A 22,467-nucleotide genomic window follows, 5' to 3' on the forward strand; every position below is an offset into this window, starting at 1 on the left:
AGGGTCTGCGAGAGCGGCGTCGCTGGGAAAGGTCAGCCCAGGGGAGCTCTGGCGAAACAGGTGCCGGCCGCTGCGTTCCCGGTCGCAGCGACCCCGGGCAGGGAGAGCTGCAGCTGCTCCCCAATGCGACATTTGTGCGAGCAGCACAAAGATCCTTTCTCTCCGTCCCGCTGCTACGTGATCTTGTCTCTCCTGGCCCTGGTAGTGCAGACACAGCTCCGTCCTCAAGCGCTTCCCTCCACCCTCCGTGGTGGTGCGCGAATGGCTCTCCCAGTCCTGGGCTTGGTGCAGACAACCAGGTTTCAAACCATCTCTTCAAATTTTGCGGCCCGAGGAAGGGTTCAGGCTGTTGCAGCTGTGTGCAAGGTTCCCTGCGATGGTGCGGGGCCGATGCAGCGTGAGCATCATCCCAGGAATGAGCACCACGGGCTGGCATGCACGGCTCCGGGTCCCGGGTGCTGCTGCGGGAGCAGCATGAAGGGGCACACGGCGTTGCTGGGGCTGCTGCTCTCAGGGGCCAGAGCCGCTCGGCAGCGTCCTGAAAGGAAGCACCGCATTCCCACCGCGCCTCCGGGCCGGCGGCAGGCCAGGCTGAGGGCAAGAGCCGAGGGTGCCGCAGGGGCACGGCCAAAGGTCTCCACAGCGCAACTGCTCTGTATCAGAGAGGTCCCCGGAAAATCCCAACAAACCCTGTGCAGGCAGCCCAGCAGAAACGCTCTGGAAACATTCAAACTTCAGCTGATCCGTGGCTCGAGGGCTGTCCCCGCCAAGGACCGAGGTGCTCGGCAGGCACGCAGCCTGCAGGCACCGCACTCTGGCCATGGGGACAAGAGCAAAGCCACAGCTCTCCCTTGGGACCCCCGCAGCCCCCAGCGAAGAGCGCAGCAATTCGCAAAACAGCAGCTAACGATGAAGGCCCGCGGCATCGGAGCGCGCGTTGGAGGGGCTGTCTCACCGCAGAACTAACACGCGTTCGCACCCTCACCTCTCGGTGCCCGCCGAGCCAGGCAAGCGCAACCTCTCCCTCCCCCTGCACGCAGCCCTGAGCGGCCACGGAGCAGCTCGCCCTGGGCCCGTCGGCTGCCGAAAGCTGGCACAGGGTCTCTGCCTGCACTAAACCCTCCTGGTCAAACATCGCCCCGAGCTGAGCCAGCGCAGGCAGGGAGCGCAGGCTGGCAGCCAGCAGCACGGGGCCGGGGCCGTCAGCAAGGCACCGCTCCTCCCAGGACCCACCAGCGACTCTGTACTGCCAAAAATGAAAGCTCAGCTCTTCGGAAACTCGCGTTTACCGCACCACGATCTGCACTTCGCTTTCTGGCCGCTTTTCTTTTCCTCGTACTGATGAGAAGCTTCACGGGGAAAACACCTATGAGCAGCTTGAGAGTTTCTCCTTTTTCTTTTGCTTAGCAGTTGAAGGAAAACAGCGTGCTGGGGAAGAATTCACTTTCCTCAGCTGCTAGAAGACCAAAAGCCAGGGCTCCAGATCCATCGGAAAGACATTACAGAGCGTTTTAATATGGAAGGTGAAGACTGGTGGGAGTCCCTTAGGTGGCAGGGGAAGGGTCTTGCTTTTGCAATCCTGTTTTCCCCCCGGTTTTCTCTCGCAGCCTCGCAGGACGGGTGCTTCTAGTAGCTCTGATTTGTGTTTCAAGTGATTAGTCACAGGCATCTTCCAATGCACACAATGCAGCAGCGATGTCCCGTCGCCGTCTGTCTGAACACCGCGGGACTCGGTAACACAACGTCCTCAGGTCCGTCCCGATTCCCTTCTCAAACAGAGCAAGGTCAGCGAGCGATAAACAGCCGCGAAAACCCAAACCAACCCGAAACGCGGAGCTGCAGCCACAGCCGTATCTGCCCTTATCTCGCTCCCTCCGCGCTCAGGTCTGCCCCTCCCCACACACGGACAAACTTAGTCCTTATCGAAAAGAATAACCTGCAGAAGGTGGCTGGAGCTGCTGAGGACTCCCCACGCGCAGGTCCGGGGTCTGGCGTCCCACGGCCGCGGTGCCGAGGAGTGGTGGGTGCTGCTGGACCCGCAGGGTCCCGTCACGCTGCACCTGAACCGATGCTCGGCCGGCGCGGGATCAGTTCTAGCCAGCAAAACACCGCTGTGGCCCAAGAGCTCGTACGGGTCACCTCCTCACCAAGCTTGCCCTTGGGACCGGCGCGGGCTCCTGCCCAACAACTTGCCCAGAAAGGTCTGCAGGAAAATCTGCCCTTGCTGGCGCACGGAGGGAAGCTCCTGCCAGCCCTGTGCTCTGCAAACACCTCTCGGCTGGACCTGCAGCCTGGGGAGGAGGTGGCCTGGGGGTAGAAAAGGTCTTTGGAGGGAGGGAAAACTTTGAGCCACCCCAGTCCGACGCCAGGGCTCGGGGAGGCAGCGTCCCAGGCTCAGGCGGGTCCCTTCCCATGGGCACAGCATCACGCGGGTCCCCGGGCACCCCGTGCAAGTGCCACCGCTCCTTCAGGCCATCGAATGGCGGGCTCTGCTGCGCCAAGGAGCCCGGGCAGGCTGGGGCCGGGGGTCCGCTGGCGCGTGGCCACATCGCCTTTCAAAGGCAGCAGCCCCCTTCCCCAGCCCCTCCGAGTCAGGCTGTTTTGCATTAACAGCATGACCAGGGAGACGCGGAGGCGTCGAGCGTGATGGACGGGAGAGGGGAGGCAGAGGGCAAGGCAGGATCCTGCCCTTTGGTAACCCACAGCACATCTCTGGCACTCGGGGATAAGGCGGAAAACACGGCATGGTGGGAACAGCCTGAAAACGAATTCACAGGCTAATGAGCATGTCCAGGTTAGCTCACCCTCCGGGCGGGAGCGGGGCCCGGCCAGCGCGCGGGCTTGGACGATGCTGCTGCGGGGCGGCCCTGGCAGGCAGACAGCGCCGCGGCCGCCGGGACGGCCCTGCTGGCACCGGGCAGCCCAGCTCGCACGGCAGCTGATGCACAGAAATCTCCTTGGAAATGCAGCCTCTCTGTAGAACCAGGGATCGCAGCCGCTGCACCAGGAGCAGCGTGGTCCCGGGCTGCCCCTTGCCTGGGAGCAGCTGGCAGCGTGAGCTGTGTTCCCGGCATGAGCCGTGTTACCGGCGTGCCCTCCCCATACGTTAATTAGGGTGAGCCCGTTTGATCACTGGACTCCGTCAGCCTGAAACGTCTCTTTCATAGGTTCTGCTTTTCTGTAATCTAAACCAAGGCAGCAGGTGCAGCCTCTCTGCAGAGCCGCCAGCTCGGCCGGCTGCTCCCATCGGGGCGCGAGCAAGCCCTGAGCAGGCCACGTTAGCAAAAGTTTAATCAGCCAGACAAACGCTTGGCTCTCCTCCCCAGGCCCTTGCCTGCCCTCATGCCGCACGGCGAGGCTCTGGATGCTCCCAGCATCGCACAAAGGTCGGCCGGCGCTGGGCAATCCCTGGGGCGGGTGGGATTCCTCTCCCCAGCCGGGCTGCAGCAAAGCCAGGCTGCAGCAGCACCGGCCAGGAGCTGCGCGGCTGCAGAGGTGCTTACAGCCCGCTTCGAGCAAAACAGGGCAACGGCGAGGAGGAGAGCAAACAAAATACCAGCAGCGCCTGCTGCTCGCCTGCCTGGAGAAAGCAGCAAAAAGAAGATCTGGCACATCTAAACTATCTGCTGTTCCCTTTTTAACTTGAACTCTTCAGGCTGAGGAGGTAGCACCAGCTTCCCGGTCTGGATCCCGCAGGGCAGAGCCCCGTCCCGTCCCGCTGCAGCGGGGACAGGAGCGCTTACAGCCCGCGGGGAGCCCCGAGGCCCTGGGCAAGGCGAGGGGCAGCTCCAGCCCCGGCGGATCGCGCCTCTGCTTTCCAACGAGCCCAAAAAGTAGACGCACGCTCCAACGGCCAGAGCAGCCCGCCGTGGTTTTATTACTTTACTCCAGCTTTGAAATGGAACCGAAAGCGGAGCCGAGCCTGGCGAGCGCTGGCCAGATGGAGAGTGTCACCAAGTGCATATAACTGTCACCGGCTCCCCCGGGGCTGGCCCCCGACGGGGCTGGCAGGGGACAGGGACACAGATTAACCTTCACCCCCCCATTCTCCGCGCAGCCCGCGCCTGCACCCAGCGGAGGAGCCCGGCCTGCAGCCCCCCAGCGCGGCGGGAGCCACGGGCTGCGCCGGCGATGGCGATGGCAATGGCAATAAAGCGGCCAACAAAGCGGCGCGGGGACAATGCGGGCTGGGGGCGCGGGGGCCGCGGCCGCCGGTTGCCCTGGAGACCCCAGCGGGGCTTTCCGAAGGTATTTCCTGAAGAAAAAGCACACACATGCCCGGCAGCCCCGCTAATCCCAACAGGAAGCGCTTACCGGGACGCCGGGATTGGCTTCTTTCTTATTTAAAAAGCTCCTTGCCCTGCTGGCCCCCCAGCCTGGGCTGAGCCGGGGGGATGCCCCGAGGGGGGATGCTCCCAGCAGCATCCCTGCGCCCTGGCTGCTCCCGGGGCGATGCACAGCCCTGGCTCCCCTTCCCTGGGGAAAGGCTGCAGCAGGGAGATGGCGGCAGGCAAGCGTCAGGGGCTCAAGGCACCCATGGCTCCTCCTTGGGGGGCTCAAAGCACCCATGGCTCCTCCTTGGGGGGCTCAAAGCACCCATGGCTCCTCCTGACCAAGCCAGCCCGGGAGGCAGCAGGCTTCTTCCCACCCTCCGGTCCCCGGATGCTTCCTCCAGCACAGAGAGAGGGATTTATGTACTGCTCCGGGCACTCCTGCTCTTCCTAGCCTGCACGTCAAATGAAGCAGTACTTAATTAACAGGCGTGCTGGTAGTTTGCAAAGCTGTCAGAATAAATCCAGCCCTTTCCCCCCGGGACACCTCCGGCCGCGCTCAGCGCTCGGCAGCAGCTCGGAGCCCTCGGGGGCAGCAGCTCGGGGCACCCATCGGCTCCCCCCAGGTGTGGGACAGCCCGGGGTCCTGCCCATCCCGGGGGGTTCAAGCAAACACCCCAATCCGCACACGTGCCTATGGCTTTCTGCAATACCCGCTGGCTTTGCCTGGGCCCTGGCTCGTTGCCAGCGCAGGCAGTTTGCCTTCCTCTCCCCACATCTCTTCTGAGCAGCCCTGGGCTGTTGCACATGGCGGGGCTGGACAGCCAGCCAGCCCCCAGACACACGGACACCCCCTTGCACCCGCCTTGCATGGCTCCGCTCCCCATGGGGCAGCAATGCAGCCCAGGCTCCGGCAGAGCGCTGCTGCTTTTCCCAAAGACTCATATTTCTTTTTTTCCTCCTCAATTAAGGGCCGGAGTGACAGCATCCGAGTGGAAAGGCGGGAGGTGGGGAACAATGCCTGCTCGACAGGCTGGGAGGGGAAGGCCAGCAGCGTGATGCCCCAGAGGACACGGCGATGCCCCGGGGAGCTGGGGACAGAGCGGCTGTGGCAATCGGGGTCTGGGGGACAGGAGGGCTCGGAGGTGCGGGTGGGGGCTGCTGGGCCCCCCCGAGCTCCGGTAACGATCCTGGGCTGCTGCCATCAACAGCAAAAGTGCAGGAGGCTTCAGGGCTTGGCAGGGGACGTTTAAGCTGCTCGTAGGGCTCCAGCGGGGAGCGGGCTGCTCCAAACCTGATCCCCTGGGGGATGTGGGGATGGGTGGGGAGACACCGAGAGCTGCAAAAACAAGGTGGGGGGCGGCTGGACAGCAGGGAAATGAGGAGGAGAGGCCACAGCTGAGGGCCAGCAGCCCACCCGGGGAGCAGCGTTGTGGGACAAGCCAAGGACCCTCGCTGTGCCGCCTCCGGGGAGGCTGTGGCTGGTGACAGCACGTCCCAGGCTACAGCTCTGCCCAAGAGCCCCAAGCATCTTTGCTGCTGGGGGTGGGGGGCACAGACTGCAGCCCCCAGGTTCACGTGCAATGTTCCCGCCAGCACTGAGCGAGTTTTGGGGAGAGGAGGAGGAGGAGGCAGCACAGCCCCATGCTCACTGAGGTTCCCAGAGCTGCCCGGGCTGAGCACTTTCCCAGCCCCGGACGTTTGGCTCCCATTGGGTCCAGATCAAGACCCCCCTGGATGAGCCGGGCACAACAAAGCCCCGCTCCCCAGGAGCCAGGGCCCCCGCTGGCCCCGCAGACGGGGCCGGGAGGAGGCTGAGCCTGCGGCCGGCTGGGCGGACTGCGGCACCGGGAGACGGGGCAGCCCCCGGCCCCGACAGGGGCCCTGAGCCTGGTGGGGGGCTGCAGCCCTGGGCCCCTCTACCAAACCCCTGCTCCAGAGGGCAGATGCATCCCCTGGGAAAGCATCTGCTGCACCGGGGCGGCCGTCAGGGCTCAGCGTGCCCCAAAAGGAGCTGCCCAAGGCAGGACCCCCCCACCCCAGGACACAGCAGCGCCTGGCTCCCCACAAAAACCTGCTCAGCTGCTTTGCACCCCCAGCACCCCCCAGGCAGGGATGAGGCAGACCCCGAGCGGTGGAAATGCCTGAACAGCAGCAGGGACAAAAGCAGACAGGGAGAGAGGAAAAAAATCCCCTCGGCAATTTTCTGCAGGTTTCTATTTAACCTGAAGACAAAGACCGGCTTTGTGAGGGAGGGCGATGGAGGTTGCTCATGGAAATTTCTTGGCTTTTCCCCTTAACTAGCGTTTTTTTACCACCTCCAAATTTAGGTAACTATAAAATGCAGTAAGTGCCCATTAATATTTTATTTGCTGCAGATTTTTCAGTAACAGGAGTGAGCCCCTGACAAAGGCAGAGTTCCCGAGCCCCCTCCCCACGCCACGAGGAGAGGCGGGCCAGCGATTGAAAATCCTCCTCTGCGGCGAGGCAGGGGCCGCTGGCCGGGCGCGGGGGATTACTCGCTCCCTGAGAAGGGAGCTTAGCTGCCTCAGAACCGGGAGTAAACTGAAACCCCATAAACATCCAGAACAAAGTCCGGGAAAGCTGCTGCCTCCGCCACGGAGGGGACCCGAGCGCGGCCGCCGCTGCCCGCCAGCCAGCATGGGTGATGCTCATGAACCGGTGGCGATGAAAGGGGGACAGGGAGCCCAGCCCTGGGGACACGATACCCCACGGCACGGGAGCTCAGTGCACACCCCATGGGACCCCAAACTCCCCCGGGCCGGATCCGGAGCCCGTCCTGGCAGGTGACCTGCAAGGTGCCGTGGGTCCTGGCCCAGGACCGGCTCTTCCCATCCCGCATGTCCTGCCGGGAACATTTTGTTCCCACCAGCCAGCCCCGGAGCCAAGGGACGGACTCTGCCCCAGCCGGGCTCCTGCTGTGGCACTAATTGGGCCGCCCTGGTGAGAACCGTGTCGGGAAACGTTTCCAGAGGTTATTGTTAGCCCTGGCATGAGGCTGGCGAGGAACCAGCTCCCTCCTCTCCAGCCTCTCCTCCTCCACTGCTGCTGCCTGACGCTGCTCCCCAAACCCTCCGGGGGCTGCAGGGCTCCTTAAACACCCCGAACCCCACCTTTGCTCAAATGAGCCCTCAGCGTGAACCCCCCGACAGCTTTCCCAACGCGACAGCCGCCAGGGCTGCTCTCCCGGCAGCACGAGAGGCATCCTTACCCCAAACGCCGCCAGGAAACCTCTTCCAGGAAGAGCAATCTCCCGAGAAAAACATGTTTACCACTGTCAACCGCATCATTTACAGAAGCAGGGAGTACGCATGCCAATGGAAAAATCTCGGAGATGGTCCCTGTGAGCGATGCTCTGCCGCTCCCCAGGGACCACGCAGAGCTCCAGCTATCTCATGGGATGTACCTGTGCCCAGGGTACCTGCTGCTCAGACCAGAGGCACCGACCCCGGCCCGCTGGCCACAGCATCACGGCATGCTTCCAGCCGGGATCACCCAGTCGTTCCCAACAGCGGACGGCGCGGGGACCCCCGTCACAGCGCGGTTTGCTTGTCGGCGCCAGCTCCTGCCCTGTCCCAAGCCCTGAGCCGGGAAGGGACCGCAGGCACAGGGAGCACGGCTGTTCACCGGGGCGCTGAGCAGCGCCGGGACCGTGCCGGCAACACCAGCAATCAGCCTCTCGGGGTTTTGGTGGGAGGAAGAGGGAAGGGGGAGCGAGCCTTAAAAAGAAAAGCAGTACCCCACAGACCAGACATTCTTGGGTAATTAAAACCAAAAGGCAGTAAGTCAGAAGTCCTGCGCGGCGCTGCCTGGTCTGCTTATTCTCTGCCTCACCGAGGGGAAGGCCAAGGCTTTGAAATGCTAGAGCGGTGCTTTCTGTCGGGGCCAGCTCTCTCCTGGGCCAGGTGGCCCGTTCAGCCCATCCACTGCATCTTGGGGTGCCACTGCGCCCCGGAGCTTTGCAGGGCTGCGGCAGGAGCAAACCCCCAGCCTGCCCATCGTGGGCCACAAGCTCTTGCAAGGCTTTTAGGGGAAAGCAGTGATGAAAAACAAGGGGGATGCCCTCGTCTGGGGCTGTGCTCTCCAGCCCCAGCGATGCCTCATAGCGGCGCAGAGATCAGGGCTGCAGGAACCGTCTGAGCCAGCCCTGGCTTTGAACCCATACCTGTGGGCATTCCCCAGCTGGGAGCAACGCTGGAGCATCCCGGGGGTCTCCACGGGGCGTGTTCATCCCAGGCACTGCCAGCTGGCACAGCCTGCACTGGTACCCTGTGCCCAAATCCCTGTCCCCCCCTGCTGAGCCCAGGATCACCCCAGTGGTGGGAGAAAGCTTCACACGCATCTTGGGCTGCAGATCGTCCCAGGGAAGCAAGTGCTGTGACACGCTGGGGACACAGCCCCCAGCGCTTTGTGTCCTTCTCCAAACCAACGTCAGGCCTTGCCACGATTTCCCTCCAGCTTCAAAAGATCCACGGGCAATGCTGGAACCGTGCACGTGCTTTTTGGGTCTACACAAATTGCTTTCAGCAGACAACGTGTGCCACATCCCCACTGGCACCGGCCAGCAGCTCCCAGGCAGCCACGCGGCACCGTGCTGCTGCCGAGGGCTGTGCCCGTGCCCCCGCTGCAGTCCCCGTGGCCGGACCCCGCGCCAGCCTCTGCCTCTTCCGCGAGGGAGACCAGCTATCTCATCGCCAGAAGAGAAACGCAAAGGACGAGGGAGCCGGGCGCTCCCCGGCGCGGCCGCGGTGGTTTGCTCCTCTTACCTTGGTCGGGCAGGGTGGGGGCCGGCCTGGCAGCTGAGAGCGCGGCTGTGACCAGCACAGCCCAAAGGATGAGGCACCGCCAGGTAAACATCCCACTGCTGCGGCTACTGCTCGGCGACTGGGCTCCGCAACTCCCACTCCATGGGGACCCCGGGCTGGCCCCGGGCGGGCGCGGGGGGGGTCTCCGCCGGGCCGTCAGCCCCTCCGAGCTGCGAACGAGGAAAAGAGAGTCAGGGCAGGGCAAGATGCACCCCCACATCCCACCATCCAGCCCCCTGGACGCAGCTCCGCGGGTGGGATGTGCTCGCCATCGCAGGCGATGCTCCTCAAGCATCCAGCCCGGACAGCGAGATGGCCCCGCACCCGCGGTGGCAGGTCCCCGCGGACCCCTCCGCAGCCTGAAGCGACCCAGCGCTGACTGGCAGGGTTATGTTTTTCCTCCATAAAAGCGCTGATGTGTCGAGAGTAAAACCGCTGGCGAAGCAGAATCGAATGCAGCAAAATCTCCCAGAACGGTGGGGGAAATTTTCAAACACCGGTTAAAGAAAGGGAGATTTCTGCTCTCCTCTTCCTGCACTAAGTTTGTGCTGAAAAGAGGAACTTCCATACAGATCAAAATGCCACAAAATTTTGGAAAGAAAGCCCCCCTTGGCCCAAGCTGCGTCATCACGGTGTGGCAGCTCCCAGAAATGTCTTTGTTTTCTTTAACTTTGCTCAGATGAAAAATAATCTCAAAATCTTGACGAGTTCTGTGGGAGAGGAGAAATGTTTCTGCTGGGCTCTGAAAGGCTGCTTCTCCCCTGCGCGAGCACGCCTGCAGGGAAATGCCCTCCTGCCTCTCCCCCTTGTTTCCACATCATCTTCTGCCCCAAACGCCCCAGGCAGCGCCGGGACCCAGCCCGGGACCCTGGGAACTCCAGGACCAGCAGCACCTTGCTCCGCTGCGGCTGACCCAAAGCATCGCTGCGGCAAATCCCACCTATCCAGACCAAAATCTGACATTGTCCACGTCACCGTGCACCCCCAGCGAAGCAGGTCCTGCTGCAAACCCCAGCCCCCTCCATCCCCTATAGGATCTATAGGGCATGCACGCAGCCACCCCCCATGGAAACGGCTTCCCGGAGCTGAAGGGGTTAGCCAGCACCTCGCTCCGCTCCTGCATGCAGCGGATCTCTTTCCACCGACAGCTGTTTTTTGGAGTGGCCGTTTGGGGAGAAATCCCCCGGCTTCCACGGCCAATACTGCAATTCGCTCCCGTCCCTGCCAGCTCTCACGCCGGGCTCTCCAGCCCGCCCGTCCCCTCGGGTCCCTGTCCCCTGCCAGGGGACCGCTCTGTGTGGGGAGGCATCAGAGCCGGGTTTGGGCACAGAGAGACCCAGCAGAGCCCGATCCCAGCTCAGGGTGCCCCAGGGATGTGCCCTTCACAGCCCTCATCCCTCCTTCCCTCTGACCGTCCCTCCTTCCCGCCACGCTCCGAGCGCAGAGCTCTGCCGAAACACGTTCGAGGGGGACGCTGGAGCCAAAGCCCAAGCCCGGCCGCCCCAGGCCAACTGCTCCCAGCAGTGTGGATAGGAGCAAACCCCCACGCTCCACCCCCGCGACACATCTGCGGCTCCGCAGAAGCCTGGGATGGAGGTCCTGACACTGGCCGTCCTTAATTGTCCCACTGGGCTTTGCCGAAGAGCTCGCCGGCGAGATCCCTGCCCAGTTAATTGCACAACCCAAGCACAGCCGTGCTGGGCCGGCCAGGGTGCTGCTGGTGGCGGATGCTCCGGGAAAAGTGGAAGGACCAGGGTGTGGACAGGATGATACCATCCCCAAAACCCTCCTCCAGGCTCCGGCAGCCAGAGGCCAGAGCCCTGCCCCGGGGCGCAGCCGTACCTCCATGCCCCGCAGCCCTTGCCGAGTATCCTGAGCTCACCCCGTTCCTCTCCCGACCGACTCGTGCTGCCCGACGCCCCGTGCCGAGCCGTTCCCAACCTGCCGTGTGAACAAGCGCTTCCTTTTGCCATAAGGCGCCTGTCTAAAACATGCGCTGTTCAAAACAGTGAGTAATAATCGTAGTGAGTAATAAGCCGCTACTCATCCTCCCCACGCACTCGGTCCGTCGGAGCTCCGGCCACCCGGCCACTGCCTCTCCTGCTCCGAGCCCCTTCGCTCCTCGTGCTCGAAGCACCGGCTTCTCCCGGAGGATGGGCTGAGCAGCCGGCAGCCCCAAAGGGCTCCCGTTTAACGCCCAGTGCTGCCCGGGGAGCTCAGACCCCCTGAACAGCCTCTGCGGCCCAAGGAAACCCAGCCGGGGTGCAGGTTTGGGGGCTCCGGCTGCCTCCGCCCTGCCCCAACTGCTCCGGCTCTGGCCAGGAGCATTTGGAACCCAAAATATTGACACAAGCAGTCAGGCAGGGAAAAGCGGCACCCAGCAAACACCGGTGTTATCTCCAAGCGCCAGCGCTCCCAGGCGCCAGGCAGCACGCTTTAAAATAGTTATTGAATGTTAACAATTTATCAGGGTTTGGAAGGGGGAGGTGGAATTCTTCATGGAAAAAAAAAAAAAAAAAAGCCTTCGGTATTTCTGGAAATTATTTTCTGTCTCTAAGTGGTTTTGTTTATCGACAGCACATGCTCCCCGGAACATGCCCTAATGCGGAGCGTCTGCGTGGGCCTCCCGAGCCGGCCCCGCGCCGAGGGGAGGGAGGGAGGGATGGAGGGATGGAGGGAGGGGAGCGCAGTGCCTCCAGAAGCAGCAGTTCCTGAAAAATGAGTCAGTGCTGGCTCGGCGCACAGCAAAGCCCTTCTCCAGATACACCTCGGAGCGGGCGCCTTCCAGCTGATTCAGGGGCTCGACAGCAGCATATTTCCATGGCGTAGGGATCGCTCGGCAGCAAAGAGCTGCCCCGCGGCTGGGAGAGTCACTGGGAGGGAGAGGGAGGGAAGGACGCCTGCCAAGATGCGGAGGGAGTGCAGGACCGACGCTCAGCTCCCTGGGGCAGAAAGGGAGGTGGCAGCAGCTCTGGCTTTGCTAGGAGGCAGAGAGGCGCAGGGCAGGGACGCATCCTGCCCACGGGGGTCAAACCAAGCGTCCTGCCGGCTCCCCCCGGCCAGGCTCAGCAGCACCCTAGGAAATCCCAGTGTTCAGAGACGAGCGGATGCTGAAGGGAAGGGGCAGCGCAGACCCTTCCCAGGGGAAAAGGGAGCCCTGGAGCCCCCCGGCACCTGCCCCTGCCCCCCGGGGCTCCTCTGTGCCTGCTCGGCAAGGAAGCGGGGAGAGCGCTCCTACCTGTGCAAACGGCATGGCTCTTCTCCGTGTTTATACAACTTTTATATAAATCCCGACAGGAAACCGTTCGCCCGGGAGGACGGCAGCTCGGGCAGGGTGGGTCTCTGGCTCCTGCTGGGCACCGTCCCCGCTCCCCGTGGCCCCAGCACACTGCAATTTACTGCTCAGGGGTGGACTCAAACAACTAAAAATGGAAGCAGTAAGAGTGGAGCCAGGGCTAACTGCCCCTCGGAGACCTGCCTCCGAGGCTGCAATTACAACCGGCCATTACACCCACGGAGCTATTTCGGAGCAGCGACAGGACACCCCTGTGCCCACCTGCGCGCCCTCCCAGGGGCACGCGCTCCCCGCGCACCCGTGCGTCGGGGAAGATGCTGTCACGCAGCCCTTGCGCGCCCGTGCGTCCACGAGAAACAACCTTGTGCAACCTGTCTCCCCTGTTGTCCTCGGGGACCCCGCGGGCTGCGCTTTCGCCTCTCCCACGCCCGTGAGTCACCGGGCTGAGCTGTCCCAAGGACGCGGCACAAGATGGGACCTTCCACGCTCGGGCAGCAGCCTGTGCCGAAAGCTTCTGAGCTGAGTGTAGCGGGGAAGCCCCTTCCCGTCCCATGGCTCATCCCTGGGGAATGCATCCAAGGTGCCAAAAGCAGGAGCCAGTGCCGGAGCAGGGCGCCTGGCTGGGGCACCCGGGGGTCAGAGCTCAGGCTCAGCCTGGGGCTTCCCGCAATGCCGTGCTGTCCCGCAGGGATCCCCGATCTGATCCCCCGGGAGCCGGCTCCGTGCGCTCGTGCTGCCGGCTGCAATGGCGGGGTAGCTGCCGCCGCTCGGCTCGGTGCGGCTCTGGAGCGGGGCAGCTCGGCCTCCGCTCACGCAGCCGCCGCCGCCCCGTTGGAGCGGAGCTGGCCCGCGCAGCATCCACCACGTCAGAGCGTCCCGGAGGCAGACGAGCGCTGGGGTGCCTCGGCGCCAGCGACCAGCGTGTAACGCAGCAAGCAGAAAAACAACAGGGCAAGGCCAAATTCAACAGGGAGAAGAATCTGAGCTCGGCTCCCAGGTCTGCAAGGCTTGGGGAGCCCGGGGTGGGGGGCTGCACCCAGCTCGGGGCCGCGCATCCCTTGGGGTGGAGGTGGTGACTGCCAGCAGGAGACCTTGCCTCGCACAGATGCCCTCAGGCTCCAAAATACAGAAAGGAGACTCAATTTTTCTCTGAGGCTCAAGACAAGCAGCCCTCCAGGCGCCCTTGGGGAAGAAGGGCACGCCAAAGGCAAAATTCGTGGGCGACGCGGAGAAAAGCCTTTCCCTCGCCCAGCGCTCCTTGCCCCAGCCTGCGGCTCAGGTCAAGAACCAAGTATTTGCTGAAGTAAAAAGCAAACACAACTGCAAATGTAACTATAGGGAAAAACTATAATGCTTAAAGCAGACGCATGCTTGGAAAAATAAATATCCAACTGTGCAGCACACATACGGCGTTAACCCTTCCCGGCCGTACGTGCTGCAGCCTGCCGCGAGGCCTTACAGCTGCCAGGGGTATCTCTAAGCACCGAGCTCACCGCACACTGTGGGCATCCAGCAGTGGGGCAGCCCGGCATGCGGGGCAGGAGGGATGGGGAAAAGCCCAGCCTTACCCACAGACCTCTGTAAAACCAGTTCAGTTTAAGAAGCATCCTCAAATTCAGGGATCCTTACCCGAGGGCTTGATTTTCAGGTCTGCAGAGCATCCATCAGGACCCAAAAAACTCTACTGGGCTGGTACTGCTGACTGCTCTGGCAGCGGACTGGTCCAGGACAGGGACACTGGGACACAACCACAGCCTGCCATCCCCTGGAAGAGGTAGGGGCCTGGTATCCAGCCTGGGAAGGAGCTGGATGGGGTTTCTGCTACATTCAGCTCCCCCAAGGAAAGCTGCTGGGAAGGGAAGGATGCACACTTCTCCAGCACACATAGCCCCAGCTGTTGGCGTTTGCCTTCGTGCCCAGAAGCAGAAGGTCCCCAACGGGGCAGAAAGCTGAATTGCTGGGATGGGACAGGCATCTGCCACCCAGTCCCGGTCAAGTGGCCCCTTCGAGCAGCCAGGGCTTGGGAGGCCGGAGCATCAGGGGGAAAACCAGCTGGGGCTGGAGGCAATACAGCTTTTGTGTTTATCATCATTAAAATGTTCAGTTTACATTTTTAGGTAAATAAATAAACAGGGAGCTCCAGTTCACACCCGAAAGCAGCCCGGGCTCCTTCCCAGCACGGCTGGGGCCGGCACCTCGCACACAGCAAAGCCTGGAGCCGCCGGATGCGCACGCGGGCTGCGTTTGCAACGGCGCTGCTCCCGCCATCGCCCCGCCAGGGCAGGGACTATTTATTTTAATCCCCTCTGAGCAACACAACGAAAAGGCAACAGTGCATGCCAGCCACCACGGAGATTAAGGGAGGAAGTGCTCCTGTGTGGGGAAAATGGCTGCTAGCCAGAGCGGTCTGCGGGGGCCGCGCTCCTGCAGCATCCCCAGGGCTGGGCAGGGTGGCTGCCCCCCGCTCCTCTGCAGGCACGCTCGCATCCAGCTGGTCAGCACCCAGAGACCTCCAGCCAGAGCAAATCACCGCCTCCGCCTGAGCACAAATCCCAATTTCACTCTGGCTGGGACCCTGGCAGGCCAGCAGCCTCCGAGCCCGTCTGTTTTATTCATGCAAGCAGTTGGGCGAACGGCACTGTTAAGGTTTAAACATTGACGGGAAGGAAGCCGCACCAGCCAGCCGTGACACTCAAGACACAGGGCAGTAACTCAACAATCCGGGCAGAGAAGGGAATCGCGAAGCGGCTTCAGTGCTCCTCGGTGTAACCCGAACGCGGCACACACGGACACGCAGCCCCTGCGCCAGCTCCGCTCCTGCCTCGCGCAAGGCCAGCTGGCTGCTCCCGCGGCCCCAACGGCAAAAATCACAAACACCGCGACCAAAAACGCCGCCCGAAACCCAGCCGGGTGCTGAAGGGCTGCGCGCATCGGCCCAGCAGGTAACCGAGTATGGCAAGCGCGCTCGGCCGCCACGCCGCGCTCCCGTCGCGTTCGCCATGTACAAACGAGAGCGATTCCCAGAGCCCCGCAAAGAGTTGGGATAAAGGAGGCTCTCGGAGCCCCCCACCTCCCCGCGGGCAGCCTGCAAGCACAAAGGGAAACACAAACTCCAGGACCGCGTTATTCCGAGCACCTCCATCCGCGATGACCACCGCAACGCTCCAGGATCCAAAATCTTAAACAAAACCAAACCCAGCTCCTTTTCCATCTTCTTCTGGAAGCCGCGAGGCTCCCGCTTAGCAACTTTTTGGGAATCGGGGCCAGGCAGCAACTCGGGAAACAGCCCCCAGCCCCCCGGCCGGGCTCCCCCGCAGCCGGGAGGGGTCTCGGGCCCCAGCCCAGCCCGGGGCCGGGGCTGCGGGGAGGTTTCCAGCCCCGGCTCGGCCCGAAGGACGGGCTCGGACCCGCCGCGTTTCAAAACTGCCGCCCGCCGAGCGGCTCCGACCGCAGAGCGGCTGCAAACCGGGGCCCCCCGGCCCAGGCACACCGGACCGCCCCGGTGTCCGCAAACCCCCAGCTCCCCCAAACCGGAGCCGCCCCCCCGCCCGGTGCCGCCGTCGAGCCGCCCCGCCACGGAGAACGGGCGCACCGGGGGGCGGGGGGGGTCCGACCGCGGGGGATCCCGGCGGGACGGGGGCGGCCCCAGGTCCCGGATCGGGCCCCCGCCGCCATCCCCGCGGAGCACAAAGCGCTGCCCCGCGGTCCCGCTCCCCACCGCGGTGCCGGTCCCGGTCCCGGCCAGCCCCGGTACTCACCGGAGCCCCGCGGGCGGCGGCGGCGGCGCGGTGCCCGCCGCTCCCGGGAACAATGGAGGGGAGCCCCGGCCGGGGCGAGAGGCGCAGCCCCGCCGCCCCCGCGCTCACAGCGGCCGCCCCATGGCGGGGCCGGCCCCGAGGTGGCGGCGGGAGGCGCTCCCGGAGGCGCGGCCGCCCCGACGGCCGCCGCTGCCGTTGCCGCTGCCCGCGCCGCCGCGTCCCCGCCGTGCGCCCGCCGCCGCCGGACTGAGCCGCTCCCGCACCGCCCCGCCGCCTCCTCCCGGCTCCTCCCCCGCCTTCCTCCCACCCTCCTCCTCCTCCTCCTCAGCGGCCTGATGGGGCTTGTAGTCGCCGCCGGGCCGCCCCCCAGCCCCCCGCCGGGGGGGTCCCCGCCGGGTTTTTAGGCGGTTGTCGCCCCGAAACCGGCCCAGGCTGCGCGCGGCGGGCGCTCGCCGTGCCGCGGCGGGATGCTCGCCTCCGCGCTCTGCCCCCGTTGCTCTCGGTCGCACCGGGGAAGCCTCGGGCCCCCGTGGTGCAGGCAGGGGCGAAGGCAGCGCTTGCACCCCGCTGTTTTCCCTGCTCAGCACCCACGGACAGAGCCTTGGGCCGCCCGGAGCCCCCAGCCTAGCCCTTCTGCGAAGCAAGGCCCCCGGGCACCCACTTTCCGTGAGCAGATTTTGAAAGGGCTGCCAGACCCAAATCCTTCCCGGGAGCCAGCCAGGAACCACCGCGGCTGCAGTCCCTGCCTCTTCCCAGCTGCGTACATCGGGCAACCTTTCACCGAGGTTTGGAGCAGGAACAGGGCAGCTCTAACACAGAGCACCCCAAAAACTTTCTACACGTGCCTTCTGCTCAGTCTCAGCTGGGACCACGCCTGGTCCCTGAGCCTGAGGGCAAGGTGCGATATTGCCAGGCCCGTGAACGCGGCCTGTCTTCTGCACTCTCCCAGCCCGCGGAGCCCCGGGTTGTGCAGCTCAGGGTGATGCAGAAGGTGCAGGGCGGCTCAGCCCCCGTGCAGGAGGCACAACTACGGGAGCAGCCCCACGTCAGGCTCCAAGCCCGGGCATCCCAGAATGAAGACATCTCTGGCTGGCAGTGAAAGACCTGCGCGAGGCAATGTGCAAGTGATTAAGTTATAACAGAAGAGGACAGGCTGAATTAGCCCCGTGAATCACCAGAGCTATATTTGAACCAAATGCTGGGCATCCATCTTCAGGAGCAGCCTCTTGCTGGTTCAGGCAAGTGTTCAGCTTGCCAAGACCCACTGAATATTTTCTTTCCAGGATGACAGATGCGTGGACGGGGAGAAGGGGGGAAGGTAACGCACCTGGATGCAAGCTGAACATGGGGGGAGTTTTGATGACAGCAGAGCCAACCCCAGCCCTGCTTTCCTCTCTGCTCATCGCCCAACAGCCAGGCCGCTTTGTGCTGCCGGTGCCCTGCCAGCAAGGCTGCTGGGGCTCTGGTTGTGCACCCCCGTGAGCTGGGGGAGCTGCCCTGCACAGCAGCTCCCGGCCCCGCTCTCCCCCAGAGCGGCCACGCTGAGCTTTTGTCTCAGACTTTTTTATGTTGGCCCTGAAATGGGCCTTACGGGATTGCACCCTCGCGATGGAAAGGGGACAGGCTGCTGCTGCTGCTGTTCCTTGGGGATAGTTTTCTGCTTGACTGCATTAACAGGATGCAGGTTTTTGGGCCTTTAGAAGTAAAGGTGTTTGCAAATGGCAGAAAATGGGGAAAACCGTCCCCTGCTCCTGGGAGGTTCAAGGATTTGGCTGCATCCCTGGCCTCAGCATCACATCGAGGCTCAGCGCAGGAGGGACCATGAGCTGTCACCATCTGGTGGCATAAGCGGAGCATGAGCAGGTCCTCCAGGATGGACAGGGAGACAAACGCTCCCCCAGAGCAGATGGGGGACTGACGAGGGCCTGGACTGAGACTGAGGAGCAACAGGGCCCCGAGGACCAAGTTGGAGCTCCCTGCCTGCACTTGCAGGGTGGGCAGAGGGCTGGGGGACCGTGCCTTGGCAGCAGCGGGCAGCACCAGCCCCTGCCGGCGTGTGGCCCTTCTCCTGGACCGGGGGGCTGATGCGCTGGGCTCTTCCACACGTGCATTTGCATTGGTGATGCAATTTTGAGGCAATGCAGGTACTAATTTCACATGAACCTGGGCTTGTTTCTGTTAATCAAGAACAGGGTTAAGAAAAACTTAAAGTAGGTCTCAGTTACCGCAACAGCCAAAGAACTTACCGTGTGTCGGGCAAATCCCCGGGACAGCCTGCAAGCACCAGCCGGAGGGGAGCAGCATCAAACGCGCGGGTTCAGCTCAGCTGGGGAGGTTTGCCGTGCCATCGGGTACTGCCCGGTGCTCAGCTCTGCCGTGGAAATTGGAGCGCCCATCCTGGCCTTTGCGCTGGTTTAGCAAATCCCACCTCAAACCCTACCGGCAGCAGGGCTGGGGCAGCTCGCTCCCGTGGGAATGCTGTGTCCAGGCCAGGACAAGGAAGCTGAAGAGGCACCAGGCTGTCCCGCTCCGGTTCCCCTGATCTCTGGTCACACCATTGCCTCCTCCAAAGAGCGCTGCGGCTCCCCGGGCTGAGCCTGGGGGTTCTCCTGTGCTGCTGATGGGCATTGCTCCTAACGTGGCAGCGGCACGTTCTCAATTAAAAAGTAATTCTTTCTGCCTGGGAGAGTGAACCAGCTGCTGCTGAAAGACAGGAGGGTGGGAAGCCCACGGCAGCCTGGCACGGACACCATGGGGAGGCGTCCCCCCTGTGTCTCGGGGGAAGGTCTGCATCGCAGCAGAGGGGCTCCTGGCACTGGGATGGCCGGTGTGCAGCTGTGGTCCGGACCCTGCCTCCACATGCAGTCCTGCCCCAGGCTGGCGGCTGCGTCTGGGTCATCCACCTCCTTGGGAGAGGGGCAGGGGGTGGCTGGGAAGGGGGGGACACCGTGGAGCTGCCCTGACACAGAAAACAGCCAGAGAAAGAAAGAGGCTTGAGAGGCCGGGGTTTTGTCTTGGCTGCGGAGGAACAAAAGCACTCGGGGCGCTGCTCCCCAGGGACTCTGCAGCTTTCACAGCCTCCCTGCCAGCCCTCCTTCCTCCCACAGTGTGGGACCGAGCGCGGGGCAGGGTGTAGGGGATGTACCTGTACACACGCACCCCCCTACCCTCCTGCAGGGACACCCGGACACGCGCTGTCCCATCCCGGCGCAGGGTCTCACGCACACGCACACCCACCCTCCAGGCTCCACACGTGCGTGTCTGCACGCTCAGCGCTGCAGGCTGCCCGCCCCTGCCTCCGCTCGCCACCCCAAGGCCGCGGGCTCGTCTTCCTCGGCTGCCCACCTCCGCACACCGGCTCCCAGCCGCCGCATCAAGAGGCAGCAAAGCCCACCACGGGACGAATCCACACCGTGCCCGCGGGAACAGCAGCGGTGATGCCGACGGGCACCGGTGCAGCCCCTGGACCGGGCTGGGGGAGCAGCGCGTCCTCCCTCGCCCACCCAGGAGGGTTTCCCTGCATCTCCAGAGTGGTTCTAGTGGGAACCCGAGTGTGAAGAGGGGGCACAGAAGGGGCTGAGCTGGAGAAGGAGAGTCCCAGCACAATAGAGCTGCTCCCCCCAACCTTGCCTTCTCAGTTAAAGATCTGCAACTCTCCTCTCCTTCCCACTACAAAGGGGCTCTTTTCAGTCCCTAATTCTGCATTTCGAAAACAAAAGCAGATGCATCTATTTTACGTTTGAAGAGGGGGAGGCAAGAGCAAATGCTGAAGAACAAAGAGCTTTCCCTGACAGATCCGACTGACAAAGACTTTGTCAGCTCCATCTCTCCCTGAAAAGGCCGGAGCACATCAGGGTGCGGGGCTCCTTGCAGGCAGCTGGCTGGCTTGTGGCTTCGAGCCTGTGGGAGAACGGCAGAGCACACATGTGCGCGGGCGCCGCTCCCCGTGGGACGCGCACGCGGGCGCTCGCGGCGGGACGCCACCGGCCCTGCCGTGGTGCGTGCCAAGCGTGCGCGCTCACGTTAACGGGCGTGCTGCGGGATGCAGCCTGCCCTCGGGGTTCAGGTGGGACACCCACGTCCATCCCCGGACGGGAGCCGGCACCAAAGGCAGGCTACGCCTGTGCTGCCCTCATTCCCGATCCCCAAGACACGACCGTCACCTTTCCCGCGCTCTCCCCTCCCGGCCGGGCAGCGGGGCTTGCTCAGCGCCCTGCAGAGACTTCCAGGTGCGTTGTCCGACCTTGGCAAACCGCTTCCCATCAGCCGGAACATCTGAGTCAGAGAGCGACTCAGCACGCTGCCCCAAGGCCAGCGGCTCGCCTGTCGGCAGCAGGGCCGCAGGGATGGGCTTTGCCTACGCCGCCTCCGAGAGAAGTCGAGCCCCTCTCGAGCAGCAGCAGCCGCCAGCCAGCAGGACCCTGCGGGGAGCTCTCAAAACACCGGCTTTCCCAGGGAAACGTGACATGGGAAAAATCAGCAACACCAGGGATAAAGCATCAGCTCCCGGGCATGATTTGGAAGCAAAGCGCTGCCTTTTGCAGGAAGCCCCCTCTCTCACCTCTCCACTCCAGCTCCAGAAAGCCTTATTAGCGGCTCTGGCTGCAGCTACAGGCACTGCTGGCGCTCAGCTGGACTTTGGCTGCACGGCCAGGCCGAGTCAGCGCTCCTGGCAGCGTCGCTCGGCTGCACGCAGCCCCATCCCAGCCCGCACCGTGCCTGCCCGGGAGCAGCATCTCTGGATGCTGCTGGGCCGGGGTAAAGCCTTGGCACGGGCAAAGCACCGGCTGCAGAGCTGCAGGCTGGCTCCCCAGCACTCCCCTTGCTCAGAGGTTTCTCTGCTATCAGCATCAACCCAAACTGGCTTTTTCCTTCTTTGGTTGCATCTCAACAGCACCAGAACATCCTCCATCAGCTGCTACTTGGCTGCTCTTCTGATGGTGATGAAGGGAAATGCATCCTTCAGAAGCCCCTGCCTGCCAAACTGCCCGAGCATCATCTCACTTGCAAAAGGGAGAACCAGCGCCAGAGATGCTCAGGGCACCGAGGGTCACACTGGGGTCTGCCCACAGACGCAGCATCTGGGAGACCGAGCAGGAGCCATAGCGAGCAAGCTTGCCAGGGAGAGCAAAACACCAAAGCCATCCCACCTTGCCTTCAAAGGGCCTGAACCCAGCTTTTTTTCTTTTTTTTTTTTGCCACTTCCCTGACATGAGTGCAGTATCTCATTTTAAATCATGGCTGATAAGAGCTCTCTGCCCCTGCCCACCACATGCCCTCGCAGGGCAGATGGGGCTGAGGGTCCTGGCCAGCCGGGTCCACCATGGACCCTCGCTCCTGCTCAGGGCAGCTCCTCCTGTCCCCTGCACCGAGCTGCTTCGCAGCAACTGCTCACCGAGAAACCGGTGCTGGGAGCCAGGCAGGGTCCGGCCCCTCCGGCCGGGGCAGGGAGCTCTGCTACCCTGCAATTGTCAAATACCAAGGAGCTCATTAAGACATCACATGATATTTTATTGTCTGTAGACAACAGTTGGGGCAGACAGTTGCACGGGGGTGTTTGCAGCCAGGCCAGTGGTTAGGCATGTCCCCAGACTGGTGGCCCTCCAGGACAGGCTGCCAGCCCAGGCTGCCTGGGGCAGGGGGAGAGGGGAGGTGGGGGCAAAGGATGCTCATTGCTCTGCATCCCCTCGGGCGCTCCCGGCACAAAGCTGCAGCCTTCCCCATGCTGCCCTTCTGCCAGAGCCGCCAGATAAAGGAGGTAAAGGACTGAAACATCCATCTGAGGAACCTGAAAGGCACCTGCCGTGTTTGGTTCACGCAGCCTGGGCTCATCACCAGAGCAGTGCCCTGGGCAGCTCTGGCAGGCGGCTCAGCCCCGCAGTAACTCACTGCGGCAGATATAATCCATCGCGGAGGGCCCGCAGCCCTGTCTCACCTTCAGCCCACAGGGCAGGCTCTTTAATTTGCTCGGAGGGGAGCAGCGTGCCCTCGGAAGCACGGCATGGATCACCCATCCGCAAGGATGATTATTCACTGCAGTGTATCTCCTGTACCAGGCAGGCTTGACTTCTGGCCCCCGATTGATTTGCAGAGGGAAATTAATTACGTTTGTTTGACATTGCCCCTCTCGCGCCGAGGCTGAGCTGGTGTATGAATGTCACGCTGTTCCAGCTGGGATCTCTCTCGCAGGGCTGCGATGTTTAATAAGCTGTCCCAGGGGACATCCAGCACTTCCCATTAGCTGCATTGATGCTCTGCTCAGCCCGAGGCTGCTCGGGCTCCGGAGAAGCACCCACACACCCAGGCAGGCTGAGACC

At 63.3% G+C, this 22,467-nt stretch overlaps 1 protein-coding gene across 1 annotated transcript in view; it reads right to left on the bottom strand.

Moving 5' to 3' along the window:
* The window catches only part of LOC309602871 (fibroblast growth factor receptor 1-like), a 30,617-nt gene extending 14,411 nt beyond the window's left edge, over positions 1–16,206 (bottom strand). The window contains exons 1-2 of the mRNA XM_082336970.1: positions 16,151–16,206; positions 9,059–9,267 (exon numbers count right to left, since the gene is read on the bottom strand). Of these exons, the coding sequence (XP_082193096.1) occupies positions 9,059–9,149 (91 nt within the window). The 5' untranslated portion in view covers positions 9,150–9,267; positions 16,151–16,206. The remainder of the gene's footprint in view (positions 1–9,058; positions 9,268–16,150) is intronic.
* Positions 16,207–22,467: the final 6,261 nt, after the last annotated feature.

The sequence above is a fragment of the Platalea leucorodia genome (genome assembly GCF_965183815.1).
Source record: "Platalea leucorodia genome assembly, chromosome: Z".
Taxonomy (NCBI): Eukaryota; Metazoa; Chordata; class Aves; order Pelecaniformes; family Threskiornithidae; genus Platalea; species Platalea leucorodia.